The sequence below is a fragment of the Pan troglodytes genome, chromosome 16 (assembly GCF_028858775.2).
Source record: "Pan troglodytes isolate AG18354 chromosome 16, NHGRI_mPanTro3-v2.0_pri, whole genome shotgun sequence".
In the NCBI taxonomy this organism is placed as follows: Eukaryota; Metazoa; Chordata; class Mammalia; order Primates; family Hominidae; genus Pan; species Pan troglodytes.
The window spans coordinates 84,756,290-84,783,917 of NC_072414.2; the positions used below are offsets into that span (position 1 = coordinate 84,756,290).

General features: G+C 37.6%; 1 protein-coding gene across 10 annotated transcripts in view; it reads left to right on the forward strand.

The window, feature by feature from the left end:
- Positions 1-27,628, forward strand: part of CHD2 (chromodomain helicase DNA binding protein 2) — a 127,928-nt gene that overhangs the window by 58,114 nt on the left and 42,186 nt on the right. For all 10 annotated transcript variants that reach the window (XM_003952732.5, XM_063794352.1, XM_009429878.4 and 7 more), the window contains 10 exons: positions 9,380-9,568; positions 13,807-13,969; positions 14,301-14,453; positions 16,603-16,674; positions 19,941-20,090; positions 20,843-20,991; positions 22,648-22,744; positions 23,198-23,290; positions 26,170-26,340; positions 27,341-27,516. In XM_003952732.5, coding sequence (XP_003952781.2) covers positions 9,380-9,568; positions 13,807-13,969; positions 14,301-14,453; positions 16,603-16,674; positions 19,941-20,090; positions 20,843-20,991; positions 22,648-22,744; positions 23,198-23,290; positions 26,170-26,340; positions 27,341-27,516 — 1,413 coding nt within the window. The remainder of the gene's footprint in view (positions 1-9,379; positions 9,569-13,806; positions 13,970-14,300; positions 14,454-16,602; positions 16,675-19,940; positions 20,091-20,842; positions 20,992-22,647; positions 22,745-23,197; positions 23,291-26,169; positions 26,341-27,340; positions 27,517-27,628) is intronic.

Genomic DNA, 27,628 nt, shown 5'->3' on the forward strand with positions numbered 1-27,628 from the left:
CTTACAGACTTAGGAATAGAATTGCTGGATTGTTTGGAAAGTTTATATTTAACATTTTAGAAACTACCACGCTGTTTTCTAAAGTGACTACCATTGTGCAGTCCTACCAAAAATGTTTGAAGGTTCTAGTTTCCCTGCGTCATCACCAGGACTTGGTGCATTGTCAGTCTTTTTGATTCTAGCCATTCTGGCGAATGTGTGTCATTGTGGTTTTGACTTGCGTTTCCCTAATGACTAATGATGTTGAACGTCTTTTCATGTGTTCATTAGCCATTTGTATGTCTTTGGTGAAATTTCTCTTCAAATGTTTTGGCATTTAACTCAGGCCTCGTGTTCCGTCATTGGAACTCTAAGCATTTGGGAATTATTTATATCCTACTGCTCAAGGTCATTGCCAAGGTCTGATTGCAAAAATTCAAAAAATTGCAACCTCTGTCATAAATGGGTTAAAAAATTGGATTGTTTGTCTTATTATGAGTTGAAGAGGTTTTTTATTTCTTTTAAAAAAATTCTAAAGACAAGTGCTTTATCAGTACAGTCCCCAACTTTCTGTAGTTTGATGTAAAATGTTTTGACTTTTCAGTGGTATGAAAGCAATACACTTTCAGTAGAAAGTATACTTTGAATAAACACAACCATTCTGTTTTTCATTTTCAGCGTAATATTCAATAAATTACATGAGATATTCAACTCTTTATTATAAAATTGGCTTTGTGTTGGGTGATTTTGCTGAATATTCTAGTGATAAGCGTTCTGAACACATTTAGGGTAGGCTAGGCTGTGATGTTCGGTAGGTTAAGTGTATTAAATGCATTTTTGATTTAACAATATTTTAAACTTATGATGGGTTTTTCAGGACATAACCCTGTTGTAAGTTGAGGAGCATCTGTATTTAATTTGAACATATTTTATCCCAATCTGTGGCTTCTTTTCACTTTTTGAATGTTGTCTTTCTTTTTTTTTTTTTATTATACTTTAAGTTTTAGGGTACATGTGCACATTGTGCAGGTTAGTTACATATGTATACATGTGCCATGCAGGTGCGCTGCACCCACTAACTCGTCATCTAGCATTAGGTATATCTCCCAATGCTATCCCTCCCCCCTCCCCCCTCCCTGAATGTTGTCTTTCAAAGAGAAAAAGTTATTGATTTTGATGAAGTTTAATTTATGGATTTCTTTGTATGGATTGTGCTTTAGATATCATATCTGAGACAGATTTGCCTAACCTATGGACACGAAGACTTGCTTCTTTATTTCCTTCTAGAAGTTCTAGCTTTTATATTAAGTCAGAGTTACATTTTGTTTATAGTGTGAAGTGTGAGTGCCTTAGGTCATTTTTTTGCAGTAGAATTTGGGAAATTGTTCTAGTATCACTTGTTGAAAAGAGTATCTGTTCTTCATTGAATTGCCTTGACACTGTTGTTGAAACTCAGTTGACACCATAAATGTCATGCTTTGTTTCTGGACTGTCAGTTCTGTTTTATTAATACATATTTCTGTCCTTCTGCCAATGTCACACTGTCTTGATTAATGTAGCTTTCGACTGCTTTTTTATTTTTTATTTTTTTTTTAGATGGAGCCTTGCTCTGTCACCCAGGCTGGAAGGGAAGTGGCGCAATCTCAGCTCACTGCAACGTCTGCCTCCCGGGCTCAAGTGATTCTCCTGCCTCAGCCTCCCAAGTAGCTGGGATTACAGGCACGCACCACCATGCTCAACTAATTTTTTGTATTTTAGTAGAAATGGGGTTTTGCCATGTTGGCCAGGCTGGTCTCGAACTCCTGACCTCAAGTGATCCACCGTCCTTGGCCTCCCAAAGTACTGGTATTATAGGCGTGAGCCACTGCACCCGGCCTAGACTGCTTTTTAAAAATGGAGAAGTACAAGTTCCATTTTCTTCTTTTTCAAAATTGTTTTGGTTATTCTAGAATTCTTGATACTTCCATATACATTTTAGGATCAGGTTGTTAATTTCTGCAAGAAAAATATGGAATTTTGATAGAAATTGTGTTGAATCATATATCAGTTAAAGCAAAATTATTAATATTGAGTCTTCTAATTCATAATCATGGAAAGTTTTTCTCCATTTATTTAGATCTTCTATAATTTTTCTCAGTGTTTAGTGGTTTTTAGTTTAGAAATCTTATACATTCAAAATATTCTTTTAATTCTGACTATATTTTGAGTGGAATTTTTATAAATATAACCTATTATAGAACTACAATTGGGTTTTGTATATTGATCTTACATCCTGCAAACTTCATAAACTTACTGTTTTCTACTGTGTGTGTATGTGTGTGTATATTGTTCTGTATTTCTTAGTATTTTTCTATAGACAGGATTATGTTTTCTATACCTAAAGATTTCTTTTCCAAAGTTGATGCTTTTTATTTCTTCTTCTTGCCTTATTGTATTGGCAGGAACCTCCATCTTAAATAGAAATGGTGGGAGCAGGATGTTGGCTAAAGATTTTTTTTGTAGATAACCTTTATTGGGTTGAGGAGGTTTTCTTTTCTTCCTAGTTTGTGAGGTTTTAATAAAGAATGGATATTAGGTTTTGTCAAATGCTTTTTTTCTGTGTCTGTTGAGATGACCATGTGGTTTTGTCCTTTAACAATATAGTATATTACATTAATTGCTTTTAGACATTAGGCCAACTTTTTTTTTCCTAGCATAAATCTGACTTGTTAACAGTGTTTGATACTTTCTATGCATTGCTAGATTCAGTTGGCTAATATTTTGTTAAAGATTTTTGCATCAGTTTGGTGTGTGTGTTTTTTTTTTTTTTTGAGACAGAGTTTCCGTCTGTTGCCCAGGCTAGAGTACAATGGCACCATCTTGGCTCACTGCAACCTCCACCTCCCAGGTTCAAGCATTTCTCATGCCTCAGCCTTCCAGGTAGCTGGGATTACAAGCATGCACCACCATGCCCGGCTAATTTTTGTATTTTTCATAGAGACAGTGGGGTTTTGCCATGTCAGCCAGGTTGGTCTCGAACTCCTGGCCGTAAGTGATCTGCATCTGCCTGTCTCCGCCGCCTAAAGTGCTGGGATTACAGGCGTGAGCCACTGTGCCTGGCCGCATTTGTGTTTTTTATTTTAATTAGGATTTTAGTCTATAGCTTTTTGTTTTGTTTTGATGTTTACGTTGCTTTGGTTTTGGGATCATAAAATGAATTGGAGAGCGTTTCCCTTCTGTTTTCTGAAGGAGTTTGTGTAAGTTTAGTGTTATTTCTTCTTTAAATATTTACTAGAATTCACCAGTGTAGCCATGTCAACCTTCACTTTGTGGGAAAATTTTTAATGACTAACCTGGTTTGCAGTTACAGGTTCACTTAAGTTTTCTATTTCTTCTTGACTTAGTTTTGTTAATTTGTGTCTTTCTAAGAGTTAGTCTATTTCATCTAACTTGTCCTAATTTGTTGGCATAAAGTTATAGTACTCTCTTAGCCTTTTAATTTTAGTTTTCTTTTTTAAGAGACATCGTCTTTCTCTGTCACCCACGCTGAGTGCAGTGGTACGATCATAGTTCACTGTAACCTCGAACTCCTGGGCTCAAGGGATCCTCCCGCTTCTGCCTCCTGAGTAGCTGGGACTGCAGATGTACACCACAATGCCCAGCTAATTTTTAAAATGTATTTTTTGTTATTTGTAGAGATGGGTTCTTGCTGAGTTGTCCAGGCTGGTCTCGAACTTCTGGGCTCAAGTGATCCTCCCGCCTCTGTTTCCTAAAATGCTGAGATAATAGGCATGAACCACTGTGCCTGGTAGATTCTTTTAAGAATCAATAGTGATTAAAGTTAATTTTCTTGATTATGGTAATTTGTATCTTAGCTCTTTTTCTTGGTCAGTTCTAGCTAAGGGCTTAACAATTTTGATGCTCTCAAAGAAGCAACTTTTGACATCATTGGTTTCTTCCTCTGTTTTTTCTTTTTTTTTTTTTTTGAGACGGAGTTTTGCATTTGTTGCCCAGGCTGGAGTGCAGGGTGCGATCTCGGCTCACTGCAACCTCCGCCTTCCAGTTTCAAGTGATTATCCTGCCTCAGCCTCTTGAGTAGCTGGGATTACAGGCACCTGCCACCACGCTTGGCTAATTTTTGTATTTTTAGTAGAGACGAGGTTTCACCAAGTTGGCCAGGCTGGTCTTGAACTCCTGACCTTGTGATTTGCCTGCCTTGGCCTCCCAAAGTGCTGGGATTGTAGGCGTGAGCCCCCGTGCCCGGACCCTCTGTTTTTCTGTTTATTTCCACTCTCAAAGGTTTCCGTCCTTTGCTTGCCTTTCATTTAATTTTCTCTTTTTCTCTTAAGATACAGTTTAGATTACTGATGTAAAACTTTTTTCTTTTCTAGTTGTTTAAAGGTATGTTTACTTCTATGCACTGCTTTAGCTGCATCCTGTAAATACTGATAATTTTGTGTTTTTGTTTTCATTTGATTTCATCTATTTTCTAAATTCTCTGTGATTTATTCTTTGAAGCATGGGTTTTTCAGAAGGATGGTGTTTAATAGCCATATATTTAGGGATTTTCCAAATGTCTTATAATTCAGTTTTGTCTTAGAGAACATGCTTTAAATGAATTTATTATGACTTATTAAATAGTCTTAGTATGCTTTCTTTCCTGGAGACTGTCCCATAAGTGCTTGTAAAGAATAATCTGTATTCTGCCTTTGTTTGAGTAGTGTTTTGTAAATGTCCATTCAGTGTGATGTTAATGGTGTTGTTCAAGACTTTTATATCTTTTCTAACTGCCAGTTTAGTTGTACTTTGAATTATTGAGAATGAAATATTTTAATTTTTAACTGTAGTTGAGTTTTTGTCTTCTAGTCATTTTTTGCTTCATATATTTTGGGGTTGTTCTGTTAGGTATGTATCCATTCATAACTTTTGTATGTTCCTGAGGTATTGACCTTTTTGTGGTCAATACCAGAATGTCCCATTTGACCTCTAATGATATTTATTGTTTTGTAAATCCATTTTGTGTGATTTTATTATAGCTCCTCAGCTCTCTTCTGATTCCTGTTTGCATGATATATTGTTTTCCATCATTCGAACTGGTTACCATTTGCATGGTATACTGTTTTCCATCATTTTACTTTCAACTTACTTCTTTCTGTAAGTCTAAAATGTGTCTTATAGACAACCTGTACTTGGATGTACCTTTTTTATCCAGGCAAATAATCCTTGCCTTTTGATTGGAATATTTAGTTCATTCACATTTAACAGAATTAATAATATGGTTGGATTTATTTCTGCTATTTTACTATTTGTTTTCCATATGTCTTACATCTTTTTTGTTCCACTTTCTCCTTTATTGCCCTCTTCTGTTTCAGCAAGTATTTTTCAGTGTGTCATTTTAATTCCTGTTAATTTTTTGCTATTAAAAAAATTTTAATTGGTTGCTGTAGGGATTATTGTATGCATCAGTCTTCTTCAGGTTAGTACTGACTCAGTTCTGGTAAAATAGGGCAACTTTGCCCCGCTGTAGCTCCATTTTCACTTCCTTATGTTATAAATCCAAGAATACAAGGATATAATTATTGCTTTCCACAGGTTTGTCTTTTAAGGACATATAGAAAAGAGAAAAAAAATATATACTATCATTCATATTTACCCATATATTTGATCATTTTCAGTGATCTTCATTTCTTCCTGTGTATTCAGGTCGCTGTTGGGTATTGCTTTCTTTTAGTCTGAAGGGCTTCCTTTATTTACATATTGCAAATAAGAATATGCTGGCTTAGATGGTTAAAAGATGTCCCGTATGACATAGTCAATAAGTAGATAGACGAAGATCAATAGCAAATCTTCTGTGACCAAGGCCAGTGTCCTTTGAACTTCAAGTTCTAAGAGAAAAAAATACATCCTTCATAAAACCATTGAGACGAAGTAAGGTCACCCTATGTAGTAAGAGTTATGAGACACAGTGGGAACATCTGTGCTTGTTTTTATAGAAAAAGAATTGTGGTATGTAGTTTCTACCAGTGAATACTTAGCCATGATTTGCTTTTGTGTACCTACCTGCTGAAGTGGATGGTAGGGGTTTTGCTCCTAAGTGGTCATAATTAGCTTTTTCCTGCCATTAAGTAGCTGTGGCATTCCACTCAGCATGGGCTATGTTTGGAAAAATGTCATATATCCTTCTTTTGTAATTGGAGAGAGGAACTTTCAATTACTTTATCATTCAGGGAGTCTCTTCCAAAATTTTCCTTTGGCCAGTTGAATCAATTATGGAATGATAGGTTAGAGTTAGAGATGCAAGTTTTTTTCTGTGAAAGAGATCTTTTTTTCTTTGAAAATTTTGTGTTTAAAGCATTGTCATTTTCAAATAAAGTTTCAAAATTGTTGTTCACAAAGATATGTATATAAAAAGGAAACCAATTAGTTAAGGAGTTCAGATTTGCTCTTATTTCTGCCTGAGCTTGCTGGATGGGTAACTATAGTCTTGTGAAGTATTTTGCCTCATCCTCAGCAGAAGTTCCTGAGGCACCTTAGGACTCTACAGAGCTTTTGAAGAAAGGATCCACTGAAGAAAAACTATTGTAAAGGAGAGAATTAGGTTTAGTCAAATAGCTTTGGAACTTCCCCACTCAAATGTTACAGGCTACTGTTTCAAAATCCAAAAGTTAGTCCTCTTTTTAACCAACTGAAATTCTGTTTCCTTAGTATAGAGTCTAAGTGCCTTTCCTGCAGGGTGGTTCTGACAGGGAGTACATAATGACTAACCATATTGTGAATACTTATCAATCAATAGCTTCAGTTTGTACATACTGTTTGCAAAGCATGGAACTTGGTATTAAGGGTAGAAAAAGATATGACAAGATTGAAAAATTCGGCTTATAAAGACCATCATGTGCAAATATATACTTCAGACTTACCCCAGAAAACAAGTCAGTTTGATAGCATGTATTTCAGAGATTACATCTTTTAGTGTTGGGATGATTTTTTAAATTTTTATTTCTGTCGTCTAGGCCAATCTCTTAATTTTTTTTGCACTTTTCCTTTTACATATTTACTGTGTGACTTTTAGCATACCATTTTCACTGCTTTGGTTTAATTTCCGTTGTTGGTCCTTACTAAAGTAACCTATTTTTCTAAAATTCCGTGTTCTGCAAAGCTATAAAGATCAGAATTTTTTCTAGTTCTGTGAGAGACAAATATTAAATACAGAAGTTGATAGCAGGGATTTATCTAAAATATGAATCTTTAGATGTAACATGGTGTCTTTATACATCACCACTATGACCTTATACCTTTTCTATATCTAATATTATAAATTAATAATTGTTTTCAGGGCAGCAGACTTTTTCTAAAGAATCTGATAGTATGCCGGGCGTGGTGGCTCACGCCTGTAATCCCAGCACTTTGGGAGGCTGAGGTGGGCAGATCACGAGGTCAGGAGATCAAGACCATCCTGGCTAACACGGTGAAACCCTGTCTCTACTAAAAATACAAAAAATTAGCCGGGTGTGATGGTGGGCGCCTGTAGTTCCAGCTGCTCAGGAGGCTGAGGCAGGAGAATGGCGTCAACCCAGGAGCCCAGGAGGCAGAGCTTGCAGTGAGCCGAGATCGCACCACTGCACTCCAGCCTGGGCGACAGAGCCGAGACTCTTTCTCAAAAAAAATAAAAAATAAAAACAACTCAGAATCTGATGGTAAATATTTTTGGTTCATAGCCCACACAGTCATTGTTAGCCACTGATCTCTGCTGTTTAGAGGAAAAGCAGCCATAGAGAATTCATAAACAAATAAATGATACTTATATCTCCTCAGTGTGTGTAGATCAAGAACTAGTGTCTCATATTAACTCCCTTAATATAATAAGAGTACAGTAGGCAGGTGAAAATATTTGTTGCTTAAAACATAGAGGAAGTAAATCTTGGAAATAAACTTTACATTTAATTTTTTAGATTAGTAAAGTTTTAATTTATTATAACGTGTTAGGTAAATTAGCTTATTGAAATTGTCTCTCAGGTATTCAAAAAATAGCCTGATATAGTGATATTTCTACTTCTATTGATTTCCAGTCACTTCACACATTTAGTGTGTGAGGTATCATCTCCAGCATTGAGATAGTTCAGTTTTCTTTTTTTTTTGTTTTTTGTTTTTTTTTTTTTGAGACAGAGTCTCACTGTCACCCAAGCTGGAGTGCAATGGCATGATCTTGGCTCACTGCAACCTTCATCTCCTGGGTTCCAGTGATTCTCCTGCCTCAGCCTCCCGAGTAGCTGGGATTATAGGCGCTCGCCACCATGCCCAGCTAATTTTTGTATTTTTAGTAGAGATGGGGTTTCACCATGTTGGCCAGGCTGGTCTCGAACTCCTGACCTCAGGTGATCCTCCCACCTCAGCCTCCCAAAGTGCTGGGATTACATGTGTGAGCTGCTGCGCCCAGCCAGAGATAGTTCAATTTTCATTGTGCATTTGAATTATTAGTTTTAATTCCTCACCTATTTTATGTTCTTGGAGTATTTGCTTAATAGCATAGCAGTGTGAGAAAATACAGTTTACCTTAGGTTTATCAGGCTGTAGGCTTTAATGACAACTTTAGATGTCTACCCCAAAAGATCATATAATCTGCTTCCCTGTAGATTGTTTCAGGCCATACCAGGTGTTATTAAGGCTGATGTTGATTCACTTAACAATACCTGATAAAAATGTATGGCTGGATATGGTGGCTCACACTTGTAATTCCAGCACTTTGGGAGGCCGAGGCAGGCGGATCACTTGAGGTCGGGAGTTCGAGACCATCCTGGCCAACATGATGAAACCCTGTCTCTACTAAAAATACAAAAATTAGTTGGGTGTGGTGGTGGCATCTGTAATCCCAGCTACTTGGGAGGCTGAGGCAGGAGAATCACTTGAGCTTGGGAGGTGGAGGTTGCAGTGAGCTGAGATTGCGTCACTGCATTCCAGCCTGGGCGACGGAGCGAGACTCTGTCTCAAAAAAAAAAAAAAAAAAAAAAAAAAAAAAAAAAAAAAAGAAATGACTATGAGTTCAGAAATGACGGTGACTTTCTTGAGGCTGTTGTATCCATTGGCAGTACTGGCACCAGCTATATCTGACCTTCCATCTTACCAGAGGGCATGTGCTTTGAGTAGTTACTGAGTAGTTCTAGATGATGTTGGTTGCATGATAGACTGAAATATTTTATTAACTCTGAATTCAGTCTGAGAATTGGAAACGTGCTATTATCCAGTGTAGACTGATGGAGTTGATTTCATTTTGCTTTTCCCCTTTTTGTTTTCCCTTCTATTTAAGAGCTCTAGTGATTGATAATGTTGTCTTTCCTTATGGGAAAGATTCATTTTTTCACAGTTTTTTTTCCTATTCTTCTTTTCCTCAATGTGGCTAAATAACACTATACTGTTTCTTCCCTAGGTTTGAATTTTGGGAAGATTTTGAAGAAGACCATGGGAAAGGGAGAGAGAATGGCTACCAGAGTCTTCATAAGGTGCTAGAGCCTTTCCTTCTCCGGAGAGTCAAAAAAGATGTGGAGAAATCCCTTCCTGCTAAAGTGGAACAGATTCTCAGGGTGGAGATGTCAGCCCTTCAGAAACAGTATTACAAGTAAGTTCTTGTTTGGGTTAGGCCTGAAGGGGTTGAGATCAGTACCATGAAACTATTAGATAGGATATATATATATATATATATATATATATATATATATATACTTTTTTTTTTTTTTTTTTTTTTGGAGACAGAGTCTCATGATTCTGCTGCCTCAGCCTACCGAGAAGCTAGGATTACAGGGATGTGCCACCACGCCCAGCTAATTTTTTTTGTATTTTTAGTAGAGCTGGGATTTCTCCATGTTGGTCAGGCTGGTCTTGAACTCCCGACCTCAGGTGATCCGCCCACCTTGGCCTCCCAACGTTTTGTTGTTATTAAGCAAAATTTCAATACTGTTGTTATGTCTAAAAAATTTTAATAATTCCTTAACAGTTTTGTAATATCTAGTGTTTACATTTTCCTGGTTGTCATATACATGTATGTATATCTCCGTTTGTGCATGTGCCATTTTGCTTGTTTTGGATCGATGTAAGCTCCGTGCATTTTGCTTGTTTTGGGATCAATGTAAGCTCCGTGCATTTTGCTTGTTTTGGGATCAATACAAGCTCCATGCATTTTGATTGGTTGGTATGTCTCTTAAGTATATTTTAATCAATTTATTTTTCTTTACCTTATAAATTTTTTGAGTCAGGAAACTGAATTTATGTTTTGTAGACTTTTCTCACAGTCTGGATTTTGCTGATTCTAGCTTCATGGCATTCTTTAATATTTTCAGCCAGGTGTGGTGGCTCACGCCTATAATCCCAGCACTTTGGGAGGCTGAGGCAGGAGGATCGCTTGAGCCCAGTAGTTTGAGACCAGCCTGGGCAACACAGTGAGACCCCATCTCTATAAAAATAAAAAAAATTTTAAAAACCACTTTTCCTCTGAACTGTGTTTTCTGTATACTCATAAGTAAGTGTAAAGGCTTGATTAGACTCAGATTCAGTGTGACTTTAGAGGCAAAGGAATATTGTTTCACAGGATAAATGTCCTTTTTTGTGATGTTAGTGACTAATGATGAGCATTGCCTAGATCTGTTAATTCATTAGAGAGTACAAAAGGGTGATATTCAAATTTTATCACTCACTTGTTTATTAGGTGGAATACTTCTATAAAAAGAAACTTTCCCATGTCAGCTGAGGAACAGTTCATATAGGAAAGGCAGAATAAGATTCTTTTTTACTTTTACCATTTTCAAAGGAAAAGATCTACTTTTCTTCAAAGGTTTTGACCAATGAGATTTACTTTGACCTGATTATGAACTCATCAATTACACCTATTTATGTTTAATTCTGTTGGAGTTAATATCCATATTCATGCTGTGACAGTCCCATTTTTAGCTAGTGGGAACTTATTCAAGTTGGTTGTTGTAGTCCTTTTGACATAACCGTAATAGTAGTTGATAGTTTCTTTGCTATCTGGAATGATAAAGTGTTCCACATCCATCTTGTACATTTCCTGCCCCAGAACTAGAGTCAGCCATTTATCCAAGAAGTTCTGCATACTCCTTTACTAGGAAATGATCTTTGTTTGTTTCTGTTTTTCCTCTGAAAATAGTTTAATACTATAAAATGTAAAAGGGGAAATAGTGTTACCTTAGTAACAACATGAATGTGTCAGTTGGTCAGTGCTATTTTGGGTGTTGATTGATCGTATGATTTTTCTGGCTACTCTAGATACTTCCAGTTTACTTAAGCTGATTTAGTTGAGTTTTTATCACTTGCAATGTAAGAGTCCTGGCTAATATTCTGTTGCCTTCAGGCTGCACAACATGCAGGATTGAGGAAAGCACTAGAGAGCCAAAGAAAGTGAGCAGAGTTACTTCAGGGCCACCAGCGTTCCCCGCAATCCCTGTCCTCAGGCATAGGCCCTTCTGCTCTTCCCACTGTAGAGCAGCACCCATCCCCACCAAACCTCACTTCTGGGTGTGACTTCATAGACTATCGGGTTCCGCAGTACCCTGGAGTCTGAGGCTGTTGAGTCTGAAGGATCCTCAGAAGACTGGCCTCTTTCTGATGGTTTATGGACTATGCAAAGATGAGGAAATGGTATTTGGAGACCACATACTGGGCCCTACTGGTGCTCTTTGCAACTGCAACAAACATGGACAGAATTGGGAAATTTGTTTTTAATGGTAAAAATACATGATGAACAGTACCACAGAGATTTTATTTGATCTTACTGATCTTATGCCATACTAAAAATCTCACTTCCCAACCACACCAAGCTAATTCATTCTATACATACAACAAAGCTAATACTACCACCAACAATAAGAATAGTAAAAACAGGTTAAGATTTTCTTTTTTTTTTTGAGACGGAGTCTCACTCTGTTACCCAGGCTGGAGTGTAGTGGCACGATCTCAGCTTACTGCAACAGGATTTTCTTTTTACAGGTTTTGTTTTTACTTATTTATTTTTTTTTGCTTTTTAAGGTTATATACCAGAAGAAGTGGAAAAGAGTTTTAAAGTACTCAAGATAGTTTTTCTTCTGTGTCTTTAGGCCACTAATGGATACATAGATTTATTTATTTCATTTTAGTTTTGATTTTTAGGGATTGCTTTAATTTTGTTTTTAAATTATAATATTTGTAGATTTCCAAAGGCAAAGCTACAAAGCCTGGTATGTTCAAAGAAATGTAGCTTCAGTCCCTCTTCCCTCCATTCTAGTCCATCTTTCCCCATAGGTAATTATTATTATTATTTTTTGAGATGGAGTTTCGCTCTTGTTGCCCAGGCTGGAGTGTGATTGTGTGATCTCAACTCACCTCAACCTCCGCCTCCCAGGTTCAAGTGATTCTCCTGCCTCAGCCTCCCGAATAGCTGGGATTACAGGCGTGCACCAGTACGCCCAGCTAATTTTGTAGTTTTAGTAGAGATGGAGTTTCATCATGTTGGTCAGGCTGGTCTCAAACTCCCAACCTCAGGTGATCTGCCCCCTTCGGCCTCCCAAAGTGCTGGGATTAACAGGTTTGAGCCACCGCACCTGGCCCATAATTGTTGTTATTTTTTAACATTTTAATGCTTATCCTTCCTTTAACTTTTAATTATTAAATAAAAGCAAATGCATTTTAACTTTGAATATCCTCCTTTCTCTTAGGTAAGTGGTAGCATACCGTATACACTTTTCTCTGCCTTCCTTTTTTCCTTAATGATGCATGGCTGAAGGGCACCCCATGGTAGCTTATAGAGATAGGCCTTTATGATGCATAGTGTTCCATTGAGGTTATATAGTATGGTTTATTCAACCAGTTTCCTTGTGGTAGGCATTTAGATTGTTTTACCTACTTTTATAAATAGTTCTGGAGTGAAGACCTTGAGATAGATTCCTAAAGTGTGATTTCTAAGAGAAGCATGAAGAAATTGCGCCACTCAGGAAAAAATGTACTTTTAATATTTTGGAGTTTATGGTTAAGGAATATACATGGGTATACATGAATATATCTGTATTTCTCTTCCAAATTTGGGTAGAAAACATACTGATAAGTTATTTTGTCAGATAAAATACTTTTTTACAATGTTAAAATGGGTATATAACCTCTATTTTATGGTATATTTACATTTATTTAACCTCATAATGTTAGCTTATTTCCAATTTTTATATTTCAGTGAAGAGTGTTTCAGTGACAGTCATTTTCCATTCACACATGCACACACAGGTTGAGTCCCTTATCAAAAATGCTTGGGGACCCGAAGTATTTCAGATTTTGGGATGTTTGCTTTATACTTACTAGTTAAGCATTCCAAATCTGGAAATCAGAACTGTAAAATGCTCTAATGAGAATTTCCTTTGAGCGTCATACTGGCACTCAGAAAGTTTTGAGTGCCATTTTGGAACATTTTAGATTTTCACATTTAGGATTCTCAGCCTTTGTGTACACACACACACTTAAATATGTATAAAGTACATGTGTGTAAATATGTAAAATGTATGTGTGTGTGTGTGTCTGTATATATGTAAAGCATATGTGTGTGTTGTGTATATGTAGAGAGAGTTGTTTTCTTCTAGTATTCCTGTGTTCAGTGAGGTTGAAATATCCAGCAGAATCTTTAACATTCCTAATTCTGACTGGAGATGTGAAAGATGTATGATTAGATGGCAGGAGATACAAAAGAAAATATTCTTTGCTTCTTAAACTTTTTTAGGCCTCTTTTTTTCTCCACAATACTACTACTTTCTCTTATACTCTTCTGGTACCTACAACTTTCTGTTTTTTTGTATCTAGTAGTATCATTATCATTTTAATTTGCAGGTGGATTCTGACCAGGAATTACAAGGCTCTTGCCAAAGGAACAAGAGGCAGCACATCTGGTTTTCTTAATATTGTGATGGAACTGAAAAAATGTTGCAACCACTGCTATCTGATTAAACCCCCTGAAGAAAATGAAAGGGAAAATGGACAGGAGATTCTTCTGGTAGGTAGTTCCTCATAATTACTTTCTCAAAAAAACACTTAGTTTCTGTAGGTGCTTTTCATCAGAATGCTCTATTTCCTTCTTGGTGACCTATCAAGGATCATCAAAGGAAGCTTTAAAAATGGGAGAAAAAAGGTAACTAAGAATGATTTGGAAAGTATAGTATCAACAGATACTGGGAAAAAGAACATTTTGGGAATTGCTGGTCAAGCAGGTTGCTAAGGGCTTCAGAAAGCTTTAAGATGATTTTTAAAATATGGATTTGTAGAGATTAGGGAAGATTAAAATTTGTGTTTCAACATAATTATTGGAATGTCTTTTAAATCTTCAGTCCCTCATAAGGAGCAGTGGGAAGTTGATTTTATTAGACAAACTGTTGACAAGACTTCGAGAAAGGGGGAATCGAGTGCTTATCTTCTCTCAGATGGTGAGAATGTTGGATATCCTGGCTGAATACCTAACTATTAAACACTATCCTTTCCAGGTAAGGTGATTTCAGTAATTGCTGTAGGGGGAATCAATCTCTCTCTCCGCCTCCCCTCCCCAACCTTCCTACACTGGGTTGTATGCTTTGCTTGTTAAAGTAGGAAGTAAGAGTTTTCTTGTTTCAAAGAAGTTAAGGTTAAGATTCCAGGAGGGTCTTAATTTTTACTTGCATGCCTTTAGGCTACCATATGAAAGTGGTCATGAGGAGACCATTCTTTTTTTGAAGGTGGGTGGGGAGGATTAGAGAAAGTCAAACTGGGCAAGATAAAAAAAGGATGTCAGATGGCATCTTATTGCATGTGTATGGTGAAAGTAGAGAGGAAATAAGTGTGAGCTCAATTCCAGGAGCCCAAATCCTAGAAGGAGAGGGCAGTATCAGACATTCTCCGCAAAAGTTGACCCTGGCTGTGAGGCTAGGAACATAGCAGAACACTGCTACTTAAAACCTTGCTACTCCCTGAAGTAAGTGATGATGGCTTCCCCTATTTTCTGTGGAGTTCTTTAACTGGAGTTACTATCTTCACACAGTTATCTCCTATGGGGAAAAAATTTCTTCCGCATAATAACATTTTTCTAGGTGTATATAATCTAGTAGAAACTTATTCTCTGATCTATTTATAGACACATAGACATATGCAATTTACCTTGTCTCTTGGCATATGTTTGTAGTGCTTTGATTTTTAAGATTTATTACATTTTTTTAAAACTTTGAATGGATGAACTCTTCTGCCAACTCACATAATTATGTTGGGATTGAAGAAACTTGGACCAATGATTATCTCCTAAGAAGGCCCACCTTTAAGACTATCAGATTGATTATCTTTCAAAATACCCTGAAAGGCATTGTTATATCCATAATATCTTACATGGTCTTTCAGTTGCTGTCTTAGAATATAGCTTAAGGCTGTGCTTGTTATCAAGAAACAGCCTATTGCAAAAAGTCACTTCTCTGTCAGTGAATCGAATCCCTATGAGCTTTCATTCCTAGAAAATCCCGTGATACCAAGTAAATCAAGAATGCATCGTTTTTCTCTCTAGGGAATAGATAAGCTTGGTCAGTGACTTTTAGATAATTAATGCCCTCTACTAATGGGAATATTAAAAGGCGACATTAGGTTTTCTGATTTCAAGTAAAGGCTCTGAATCTCCCATTGAATACATCTACGATTTAAGGCTCTGAGTAGAGTAGTCAGTGAGAAAGAAGTAAGGGACTCCTCACCTGTCAGTTGACTTGAGTTAGGTCTGGTGGGCAGAGTTCTGGGTAGGTAGGCCCTTCCACAGAGTCTGCTGCCAGCCAAGTCACCTTTCAGGTTAGTTTTGCCTTCTGTAAAATGAAGTATTTTGTTCATCTCAAGTGGTGATTGTGAGGGGATGAAATGCAAAAATGATTTTAAAGAGTAAGAAATGCTTTATAAAATGTACAGCATGCAGATGATAATTCTTTAGTATTTTATGTGTTAATGGTTTCTCTATGGTGACATTGTATTGCATGTAGAACTGACATATGTTCTAGTAAAGGAATTGTGTATGCTAATAAATGCCAGGGGCTTTCTTGAATTCACATGTAGTTTAGCTGCTTGAACACTTTACTGTGATTTCAGAGTGTAATTTTTGGCAAAGCTGGGATATATGATCAATTTTAACATTTTCAATGATTCAGCAAAATGTTTTTTAAACAAAATTATTATATAAATAAATTTTTGGTTTGTGTGACACTTTAAGTGATAGTTTTAGCCACATTAGCTAAGAAGCATCATTTTTCTGCAGGAGCTTATTATTGGGTGACCTGTGGTTCTATTTCCTAATCTCTGCAGTACCTACAGAAACAGAAGTAAACCCAGCCTCCAAGCACAGGTTGGGTTTTCGTCTTTCTCCTTATAGGTCCTGGCAGCCATTCTGATCCTTGGCTAAACCTAGACAGCCCTTTGAATCAGAAGCTTGTAACCTTGAGTCTGTAACTGGAGAGCTCAGGTCGAGTAGGGTAGGGTGTGCTTCTTAAGCACAGCTTCTTCATAGCGCTTTGCCAGTGCATTCCAGTTATTTTTACTCAGTGGGTGTTCAGGTGATAAAGGTTCCAAGTCTGCTGTTCTATTCTGAGTGTAGCTGATCTTCCTATCTTACAGTTTTCTTGTGGTTTATTTTTACAGCGTCTGGATGGTTCCATCAAGGGAGAAATCCGAAAACAGGCACTGGACCACTTCAATGCAGATGGGTCTGAGGTATACTATGCATGGCTTTGTTATTTGAGCAACTTGGGCTCTGCATCAAGGGGAAAGTCTTTCTCGCTTAATGTATTCTGTTTCAGAAACAATTTATAGTGCAATTCTTTTGCCTTGAGAAGAAAATGAGAAATCTCTCATATAAAAGATGGTGTTTTGTTGTCACTCCAGAAAAATAAATATGTGCTTATTTATCTCCCCTGTTCTGGGTTGACAACAGAGTGGTTCTCCTGGTAGCTTCCAGATACCAAATCCTTGGGCGTGGAAGAGCAGTAAGGCAGGAGTAGGGGATAGTTGGGCAATAGAATTAATATAAGAAGGTTCTGATCTCTGTACTCTTTTGGTGACTAAGTCGTGAAAAATATATTTGCCATGTCTCAAATGTGTTGGACTTCTGATACAGTGTGGCTTAATGTTCTTGCTCTCGCTAACAGCAACATTTTACAATCAGTGTCGAGCTTGGATTAGGCATTATGAAGTATTTTGTTTGGGGGGCACATATAGAAGAGCTACTTAGGATGAAATAGAAGGTATGACAACATTGTAGTTTGTGCATATCAAATCATCAGATGCCATGGGATTTGAGAGAAGTGGGAGAGAAGAGTTTTGGTGTGAATAAAACTATAATAATGTGTAGAGCTAAAGGAAGCAGTGGAGACAACCTGAAGTAGAAGTGTTTCACAGAGAATGCTAATTTCTGGAGCCTGAGCCACTACTTTTTTTTTTTTTAAACAGATAGAACAGACTTAGCTTTCTGAAGAGCTTTAAAAACTCTTGATGCCTGTGCCTGTTGCTACAGAATGCTCTGCTGTCTGCCTTTAGAGTGTAGAAATCCTAGTTAGACTAGTATTCTGGCTACTTCTGTAGTCTAAACATTTACTTCTTGAGGGGCTTGGGGCATTAATCTATTCAGAGCCAAGGCTCTGGTTCATTAAGGATAAGAGGAATGGAATAATTAAAGACATCGGTCATCAACTAATTCCCATTCCTCCTTTCCTTGCTCCTTGTTTCCAGCTGTAAAATCACAATGATTCCGATACCCCACTTCATAATATTGCTCTGAGGATTAAATTTGGTAATCAACATAAAGCACTGATCACATTGCCCAGTGCATAGTAAGCGCTCTAAATATCTGCTATTTTTATCATGTAGTGTTGGTTGAAATTGGTTTTGTGTTCTCCACTCTTAGTTTAAAAAATAGTATGAGTCGAATGTTTCATATTGCCCTGTCTCAGGGGAAAAAAAAAGTTGCTTTTTGCATAGCTCTCAGTTGATTCCCACTCACCATGATGGCTATATAGAACACAAGTTCTCTACCATTTCTGCAGTATTTTAAAAATGCCTTTAAAAAACTAAATATTTATTATGGGGCAAAATATTATATGCTTACTTAGAATATTGGGAAGATGGTAAAGAATACAAAGGAAAAAACAATTGTACCCCTCATTCTAGACACAACTTGCTGTTCACGTCTTTGGGGTGTATTTCCATTCCTACTAGATGGAACCATTTATATGTTTACCTAATTCGGATCATGTTGCATACAGTTTTGTTCCCTTCAAAATTATACTTTGAGGCTAGGCGCATAGTGGCTCACACCTGTAATCTTAGCACTTTGGGAGGCCAAGATGGGGGAGGATCACTTGAGACCAGGGGTTTGAGACCAGCCTGGTCAACATAGTGAGACCTGTCTCTACCAAAAAAAAAAAAAGTTTCCCCATGTTATTAAAGATTTTACAAAATTTAATTTCTAGGCCCATAGCAAGACCCTATCTCTACAAAAAATTAAAAAATGAGCCGTGCATGGTATTGTGCGCTTGTAGTTCCAGCTGTTCAGGAGACAGGCAGGAGGATCCCTTGAGACCAGGAGTTTGAGGCTGCAGTGAGCTAGGATTGCCCCACTGCACTCCAGCCTGGGTGACAGAATGAGACCCTGTCTCCAAAAAAAAAAAATTTTTTTTTTAAATTTCTAAATTTTTCTTATGCTTGTACCATTTATTTATTTAACCACCTTACCGTTAGTGGCATTGAGTTTTATAATTTTTTAACCTTTTTCAACTTAATCATAGATGCAGACGACATATTATAATCCACGTTATCCTTGCTAAAGAGTGATATAGCAGATTGTTGGTTGATATGATCATTTTGACTCCAGATTTCATTTGTTTTAGATATCTTAAATTGTCCACTGTTTATCTTTAGACTTCTCTTTGGAGTGTGATGGTGCTTAATATTTCTCTTAAGAATCACAGATTATGTGCCTGGACACTCCTGTTGATCACTTCTTTATTGGAATTGTTTAAAATTCTTGTGAAGCAGCTGTCTCCATTTTTATTTCTATGGCATAATGTTGTTGAATGTGACTATTAGAACATGGAGACCTTTTCATTGCATCTCTATGTGTATGCTAAATATACCCATTTATCAAGATGGAACTCAGGACTACCAGTTTTTCAATGCTGCTTCTCTCTGCTACAGAGGCATCAGCTTTCGACATATATGATTAAATTCCCTGAAAATAGAAATATTTCACCTTTCCCCCCCTGGCTTATATATTTTATTCTTTTTCTCCTGCCCCCATATTTTTCTGAGCACTCAGATGCAGGCAGGTGTGCTGTGCTTGCCCAGTCTCTACTGTCATTGCTGTGGAGACTGCAATGTCAGTGCCTGGGTGGTTCCACACATCGCTCTCCAGCCAAACCTGTTTTGATTTTTTTTATAATTTTGGCATGTTTTGTGGTAATTGAGGATCCTGTGGTTCTCAACACTTACCATATATGATCTATTTAGTGCAGTGTTTCTATATTTCTCGCCAGCCTAACAAACATAAATATTTATATAATAAAGTATCTCTGTTTATACTAACTGACTTACATGGCATAATCTACCTTTTCCCTAAAAATAATTATACAGGTGACTTCCTGGAGTTAATGATCTCCATGATAATTGTTTGTCTGTTTTTATTATTGTTGCTGTTAACTTCTTGTATATTAGTTGTAGCCGGGAGGTAACACTAATTCTCTCGCTCCCATTGCCTTATTAGATTCTACTCTACTCCTGTTCATGGCACTGACTTTGCCTCTTAATCAAATGAAAATTCATTCTACCATCAAGTCCCTGACATTCTTTTAGCCTCCATAAAGTTTGTCCATCATATCTCACTTTTCTTCACACCTGCAGGGGTTTCCAGGTATAAGGGCTTATTGGACTGTGAAACTGTTTCTGAGAAGGCCACTGCATAAAGTAGTATATTGCATTGTGTACAGGACTTCTGTTTCCTGCTCTCGACAAGGGCTGGTGGCCTGGGAATCAATTTGGCTTCAGCGGACACAGTCGTCATCTTTGACTCTGACTGGAACCCCCAGAATGACTTGCAGGCACAAGCCCGAGCGCATAGAATTGGTCAGAAGAAGCAGGTCAGTATGGAGAGGCTTCTGGAAATTGCTTTGGGGTGGGGGGCCAGGGGGCTTGTTCAGCCCTTTCAGGATGTTAATAAAATGCTTTTTCCCTGTTTTGCTTTTATTTCCCCTGAAGCATTGATTTCTGTTTGTTAACTAGCACAGAGATGTTGTCTTTGGGCCCAAGATGAACCTATTAAGGAACTTTTCTTTTTCTCTGTTTGAAAAGTACAACATCAGCGACCGTCTATGTGTTTATCTTGAGAGAGATATATGATGAATAGACTCAGAACTGAACATTTTCTCTATTTTAGTATGGAAAAGTTAAATATCCTATTGTTCAAGATGGTTTGTTTTTATTATACATGACAGTGTTAGCTTTAAAGGTACTTTGGAAAACCACACACTTTTTTGTTTATGAATCTTAAAGTCTGTTCTATATTGGATAACCCGTAAGTTTCATTCTTGGCCAAAGACTCTGTTTTTGTGAAACTTTCCATCAGTGAAGCACGATTTTTATTGATGGAACAGGCCATAACGACAGATCTTTAGAGGCAATTTTATTTAAGACTGTAACCTGCTGCACATAGTAAAAGTATTGCATCTACTTAAGCTGCCTGCTTGGATGGCTTACAGTCTTTTATGGTTAGAGAATAAATTCTGTTAAAATTTTCCCCTCCTGGTTTTTGACAGAGCTAATCTTTCTCTCTTTTTTGGGGGGGGTTGGGGGGGTGGTTCAGGCATAAGCATAACAGTTCCTTTTCCTACAGGTAAATATTTACCGCTTAGTTACAAAGGGGACTGTGGAGGAGGAGATCATAGAACGGGCCAAAAAGAAGATGGTATTAGATCATCTGGTGATTCAGCGCATGGACACCACTGGCCGGACGATCCTGGAAAACAACTCGGGAAGGTCCAAGTAAGTGCCAGGAAGATTGGGAGGTAGGCAGAATCAAATTGATTTTACATCACTGTTGGATATAATAGGATTTTCTACCACAGACATTAGTCTATTCATTACCTGGAAGATGCCAGGCCAGAACCACAAATAGGATAGCATTTTCACTTTGAGTTTCTTGGTTCCTTTTTTTGCCCATCACCCCCCCGCTTATGTGTTTTCCTCTCTTTCTTGCCCTCTCCCTTACCTTTGCTTTTGGCTGCTCATGTGACATATGACACAGCAACAGCAGTGGAGTTGTGTGTTGGGTGTCAGCCCAGCATAATGTCACCTTTGACTTTTCTGCAGTGAGAATCCAGATTGGATTGGCAGCTGTTTTTTTTTTTTTTACTATTGGCAAAAATGTTTGTGTGGAGTTTGTTGTGCTTTCTTCTGTTGGAAACAGAAGGGTATAAAAAGAAAGTAATGAAGTTTTAATTGGCTTTGGGAAGAGGCACAGCTACATCTCCTATAAAGTTTAATTAGCCAGGCATGGTGGCAGGCGCCTGTAGTCCCAGCTACTTGGGAGGCTGAGGAGGAGAATGGCGTGAACCCGGGAAGTGGAGCTTACAGTGAGCCGAGATCGTGCCACTGCAGTCCAGCCTGGGCGACCGATAATAATAATAATATTATTATTATTATCAAAATAATAATATTATTATTATCAAAATAATAATAATATTATTATCAAAATAATAATAATATTATCAAAATAATAATATCAAAATAATATCAATATTATCAAGATAATGATATTATCAAAATAATATCAATATTATCAAGATAATATTGATATCAAAATAATAATAAAAATAAGTTTACATTTTGAGCAGATTGTTGAGTGTCTTCTGTGGCGGTGTTGCAGCTATGTTTTTTGTTTGTTTGTTTGTTTTTGAGATGGAGTCTCGCTCGGTTGCCCAGGTTGGAGTGCGCTGGCACGATCTTGGCTCATTGCAACCTCTGTCTCCTAGGTTGAAGTGATTCTTGTGCCTCAGCCTCCCGAGTAGCTGGGACTACAGGTGTGCACCACCACACCTAGCTAATTTTTTTTTTTTTTTTTTTTTAGTAGAGACAGGGTTTTTCCATGTTGGCCAGACTGGTCTCAAACTCCTGACCTCAAGTGATAGGCCCACCTCAGCCCCTCAAAGTGCTGGGATTATAGGTGTGAGCCATTGTGCCCGCTGCAGCTGTGTTAAAGGTGTATTCAAATTAGCCCTTCCTAAATAAAATGTTTTCAGATAGTTTTCTGTTTAAGAGGAACCTAGATGAGAAAAGCCTAGCTCTTTTATTTTGGACCGGGGTTGAGAGGGTTGAAAATTCTTGGTGAATTATAACTTTCTGAGTAAAAGGCCAAAGGAAAGAGCTCCATTCTGTAACATTGCTAGTCACCTTTCTGGCTTACCCATGCAGTAGGTGAACCAGTAGGACTGTAACTAATTTTCTATTCTGCTGGTTTAGGGTTACCATCACAGACTCATCCTGTAGATAGAAAATGAGATGGTTGAGAAATCATTTTTCTTGAGGCAGAGTTTATATTTTCAGCAGTTAACCTGACCTCTTTCTGAAGGATAGTTATTCTGAAGTAGAACACTTTAGAGGTTATTTGATGTTTCTAACAACTACATTTTACTTCCACAGCTCAAATCCTTTTAATAAAGAAGAGCTGACAGCTATTTTGAAATTTGGAGCAGAGGATCTCTTCAAAGAACTGGAAGGGGAGGAATCAGAACCTCAGGTAATTAACAATGAGGAGAGGGAAATTTTTTTGAGAAGTATGATCTGTGAGAGTCTAAATTTTCTGTAAGAAGATTCTGTTAGAGGCTTTTGTAAAGAAAAAGTAATTACTTGAAGGACAGTGTGTTTTTCTTTCGTAGGAATCTCATAGCTCTTACCAAATTGAGTAGGAAGGAATTAATAAAGCATTCGAGTATACTTTTTTGGGTTGTTTTTTTCTCCCGTTTCTGTTCATTTTAATTTTTGAAGTTTCACCTTGTCATTTGTATAAATTATAGTTTGAGACATTAGATGTAAAGGATTTAGAGTTGAAACTGAAAGTAAATGAAATATCAGAAAGGAGAATTGGTTTATTTGCACCGAACATTTTTAGTAAATACGAATAATTTCTGGGCAACTAGGCAACTCATCTGTTGCCATTTTATTCTATTCGTGTTGGCTTTTGTTCTTTTAGGAAATGGATATAGATGAAATTTTGCGGTTGGCTGAAACGAGAGAGAATGAAGTGTCAACAAGTGCAACAGATGAACTTCTATCACAGTTTAAGGTATGAAGATCTTTGTGGGAGAGAGTTCTCAGCATTGATTCATTAATGATTACTAATGTTTATGAACGCTTCCTTTGTGCTAGGCGCTCTGCTTTTCTCTTTACCTGAATTGAGTCATATCCTCAATATTGTTCTCGAATTGTGAGTATGTTGTGAATGTAGGTTCTACAGTCCACACGAAGGTAGGCTATCCTGAAGTGGGCTATCCTGTGTAGAGTCAGTGTGTGGAGGAAGAGAAATCACTGAAGAGAGGGCTAGGTAGAGAGCCAGGACAGAGTGTAGAACCAGGACGTGTGGAGCACTGTGGGACACGTTAATAGATCAGATGCCAAAGAGAGGTCAAAGATAGGAAAAGAGTAGATGACAATTAGAAGGCTCTGATGACTTGGTGAGATTTTAGTTTGTTTTTTGTTTGTTTGGTAAGTGAGAGAAAGAGGTGTCAGTGGTGTCTCATATAACAGAAAATTACATGAAATGAGGACTAAACACAAAAGTTGGGCACCAGATGAATAGGAGGTGGCAGCACAGAGTATCAATGTTATTAAAAAGCTTAGTGAAAGAGTACAGGGATGCTAAATTATATGGCTAGAAGGTTGAAGCAAGACAAGGTTTTTGAAAGATGTTACCATGTTTCTAGTTTGAGGAAAGAACTTGAGTATAGGGAGATATTGAAGGTTCTCAGGAAGGAAATGATTTGATGGCACATTGCCCCAGAGGAGACTGGAAGGGATACAGTCAAAAGCACAGATGGAAGACTTGGCCTTGGAAAGAAAAAGGACAAGTACACTTTAGGGAAGAGGAGGAAAGAGATGCTGTGGGAGTTTAATGTATGCTCTTAATGACTAGTAAAGTAAGTGAGGTGTTTGCTTGAGAAGTGGAAAAGATTTGGGACAGCCATGGATGAGGCAGAAAGTTGTTGGGAGGAACCTGATAGGGAGTCAGCTGAATTGAGATGATACAGCTTTGCCGTGGAGCCAGTCGGCACGGTCATATGACTTTCTCCAGCAATACTTTTGAGGTCAGAGAAATTGGATCAGTTGGCTATCCCAAGGTGGGAGATTGGCTTGGGAGGCACAGGAAAGTCAAAATAGCAAAGGTTTTCAAGATTCATGTGACAGCTTGGAAGGAAGGATTGACCATGGGTTGATTCCATGCAGGTAGAGAAGCAAGAGAGACCTGATGATTACAATGATGGCTAAGTGCAGTATGCCCATTAGGATTGAATTGAATTAGGGGAAATTGTGTGAAGTGTTTGGAAGGAAGCAATATTGTGTGATTAGCTCCAAAGCTGGCCACTGGTAGAAGTTGTTTCAATGGAAGAACAAGGATGGAATTGAGTGGGCCAGAGAGCCCTAGATTAATGTGTTAGGATGCAGAGGATGGGGTAGAGAAGGGTGAAGGTGAATTATTAGTGTTTGTCATAGTTGGTTTGGGCTCCTGCAATAAAATACCGTAGACTGGGTGGTTTATAAACAATAGAAATGTATTTCTCACAGTTCTGAAGATTTGAAGTTTGAGATCAGGGTGCCAACATGGTCAGGTTCTGGTGGAGGCTCTCAGGTTGCAGACTGCTGACTTTTCTTATCTTCGCATGGTAGAGAGAGAGAAGCTAGAGAGCTCTCTGGGGGTCCCTTTTATAAGGGCAGTAATCCTATTATGAGGGCTCTACCCTCATGGCCTCCTAACACCTTACATTGGGAGTTAGGATTTCATCATATGACTTTTGGGAAGAACATAAACATTCAGTCCATTGCACTGTTTCAGCTCAGTTCCACCTCTGTGACTGCTGCTCCTTTCTTCAGCAATAAAAACCCGCACTTGTGTAACTCTTACTGTGTTTCAAGCACTGTCTTAAGTTAAGGGCCAGAGTCTGGCCTTTAACCACTATGTCCCTTTTGGAAAAGTTAAATTCCTTACTGCATGAACCACTAACGTATGTGCATATTTACATCAATCTTAATTTTAGTTAATTTTAGCCAAAAGTCATAAAGTTAGAGTCTTAACTTGACTTCACTGTTGGCTCCAAGGAATGGAGCCTCCAGAAGCTCATTTATACCTTATGACTGTCTCAAAGGCTAGGAGGGAGGGAATAAGAAGAATGCGGAGCCAGGCTGGGGGCTGCCTGCCACTGCCCAGATGCTGTCCAGAGGTGGTAGATGTTTCTGTGTACTCCTCGTCTGGTTCTTTGAAATGGATACACTTAGATGGCTTTCTTTCTGGGATACCTACTGTTTTAGTACAAATACATATTGGATATTAAATAATATTTGATAAGAAATGAAGAGACTATTCTTCTAGATTTATTTAAATTTTTTCTGTTTTATGTTTTCATTTTATTTCCTAAGACTAAAGTGCACTTGTGAGCATATGAAATCACCACACATCTTTAAGTTTCATATTTTTGATAAAAATGAATAAAGCAACCAGTTGGGTAGATGATAATGAGTGCTTTGAGTTATGCATTGTTTCAAATGAACTCTATACAACTTATAGAAATGTAAGTTCATCATGGAGTATTAGGTGTTAAGCATTTTAAAATCTAAATAAATCTAAATTTTATCATTAGTATTATATTTATTAGAACATGTATATGATTTATAACAGCTCATTCAATAAAACTTATAAAAACAATTTGTATCTTTGTAGCTGTTTCTCTGCTTTTCAGTAAAATTTATGATGTGATGAACTTGAGGACTTGACAAGTTGATTTTTGGGGGTATAAAGGAAAAATTAATAGAAAATTGATTATCTGATTATGTAATATCACAAAAGTCCTATTATTCACAGTGTCTACTTAGATAAAAAACACTGGATAAATTGTTTTAGTAGGTGGTGTTTAGAAATAGGGAAATGTCAGACAACGGGTTGTCTGTTTTAAGGTTGCCAACTTTGCAACAATGGAAGATGAAGAAGAGCTGGAAGAGCGTCCTCACAAGGACTGGGATGAGATCATTCCAGAGGAACAAAGGAAAAAAGTAGAGGAGGAAGAGCGGCAGAAGGAGCTAGAAGAAATTTATATGCTGCCTCGAATTCGGAGTTCCACTAAAAAGGTGATCAAGTGAGATGAAAGAAATGAAATTATTTCTTATGTTGTGAATGCTACAGAAGTGTTGATTATTCAAAGAAGAGGCCTTGCATTGTTCCCCTGACACAGAGGCTTCAAGAGCAGAGTTGATACTGTTGTAGGAAACTTAACAAAGGAAAGTGGAGAAATCTGCAGAGCTCCTGAGCACACCTGTGAGACATCGGATTTGGTCTTTGCAAATTGGCTCTTTGTGAAGCTGATAAACAGGGTCTGAAATTTCCAGAAGTTTGCATTTTGCCTTTGAGTAGTCCTCACAGTTTGGCTGTTAATTGCCACTGCCTTCAACTTTCAGAAAGTCACACCTCTGTTTGTCCATAACAGTTCACAGCACTTGATATAAATACTTAGTAGAGGATTATATAACTATAAATAAGAAACATATACCAACTGGACAGTTCACAAAGCTCCATCACAGACACTATCTAATTTGATTTTTGTAACAACATTGAAATAGGTAGAACAAGTTTTTTTACCCATTTTGTTGGAGGTAATAGACACAGATTTGTTCAAGGTCACAGTAAATCAGTATGAGGTAACACTAGCTACCATTTATTGAGCCCTTACAATGTGCTAGGCATACTTCTAAGTGCTTTAACTTATTGAAAACCATATGTTATAGGTACTATTGTCTTTATTTTTCAAATGAGAAAACAAAGGCACAAAGAGTAAAATTACTTGCCCAAAGAAGTAAACATTAACCTGTTTTATAATGGGATATTGTAAAAATATTCATATATTTTTAATCCAGTTCACTTATCGTTATATTACAATGTCTCTGAAAGTATGACTGTCCTAAGTGGGTATTTCTCCAAGACCTGTCTCCCCTTATTTGTCAAAGGAAAATTGACTTGTCTGATATGGTGAGAAGTTCTGAATACTAAAGAATTAAGATGGCCTTCTCTTAGTCCTTTCACCACTTGAACTTCGCACTTGTTACAGTGTGACTTTGCCTCAATCTTTCTCAGGCTCAGACAAATGACAGTGACTCTGACACTGAGTCTAAGAGGCAGGCCCAGAGATCCTCTGCTTCTGAGAGTGAAACGGAAGACTCTGATGATGACAAGAAGCCAAAGCGCAGAGGGCGTCCGAGGAGTGTGCGGAAGGACCTCGTGGAGGGATTTACTGATGCAGAGATCCGAAGGTTGGTGGAGGCTCTGTTCTCACTGAGCTTGTTTGGAAGTGCGTACTGTAAGTCTTGGGTTGACTGGATCCTGGACATCGTGACAGGGTAGGCAGAGGCTAATACCTACCAA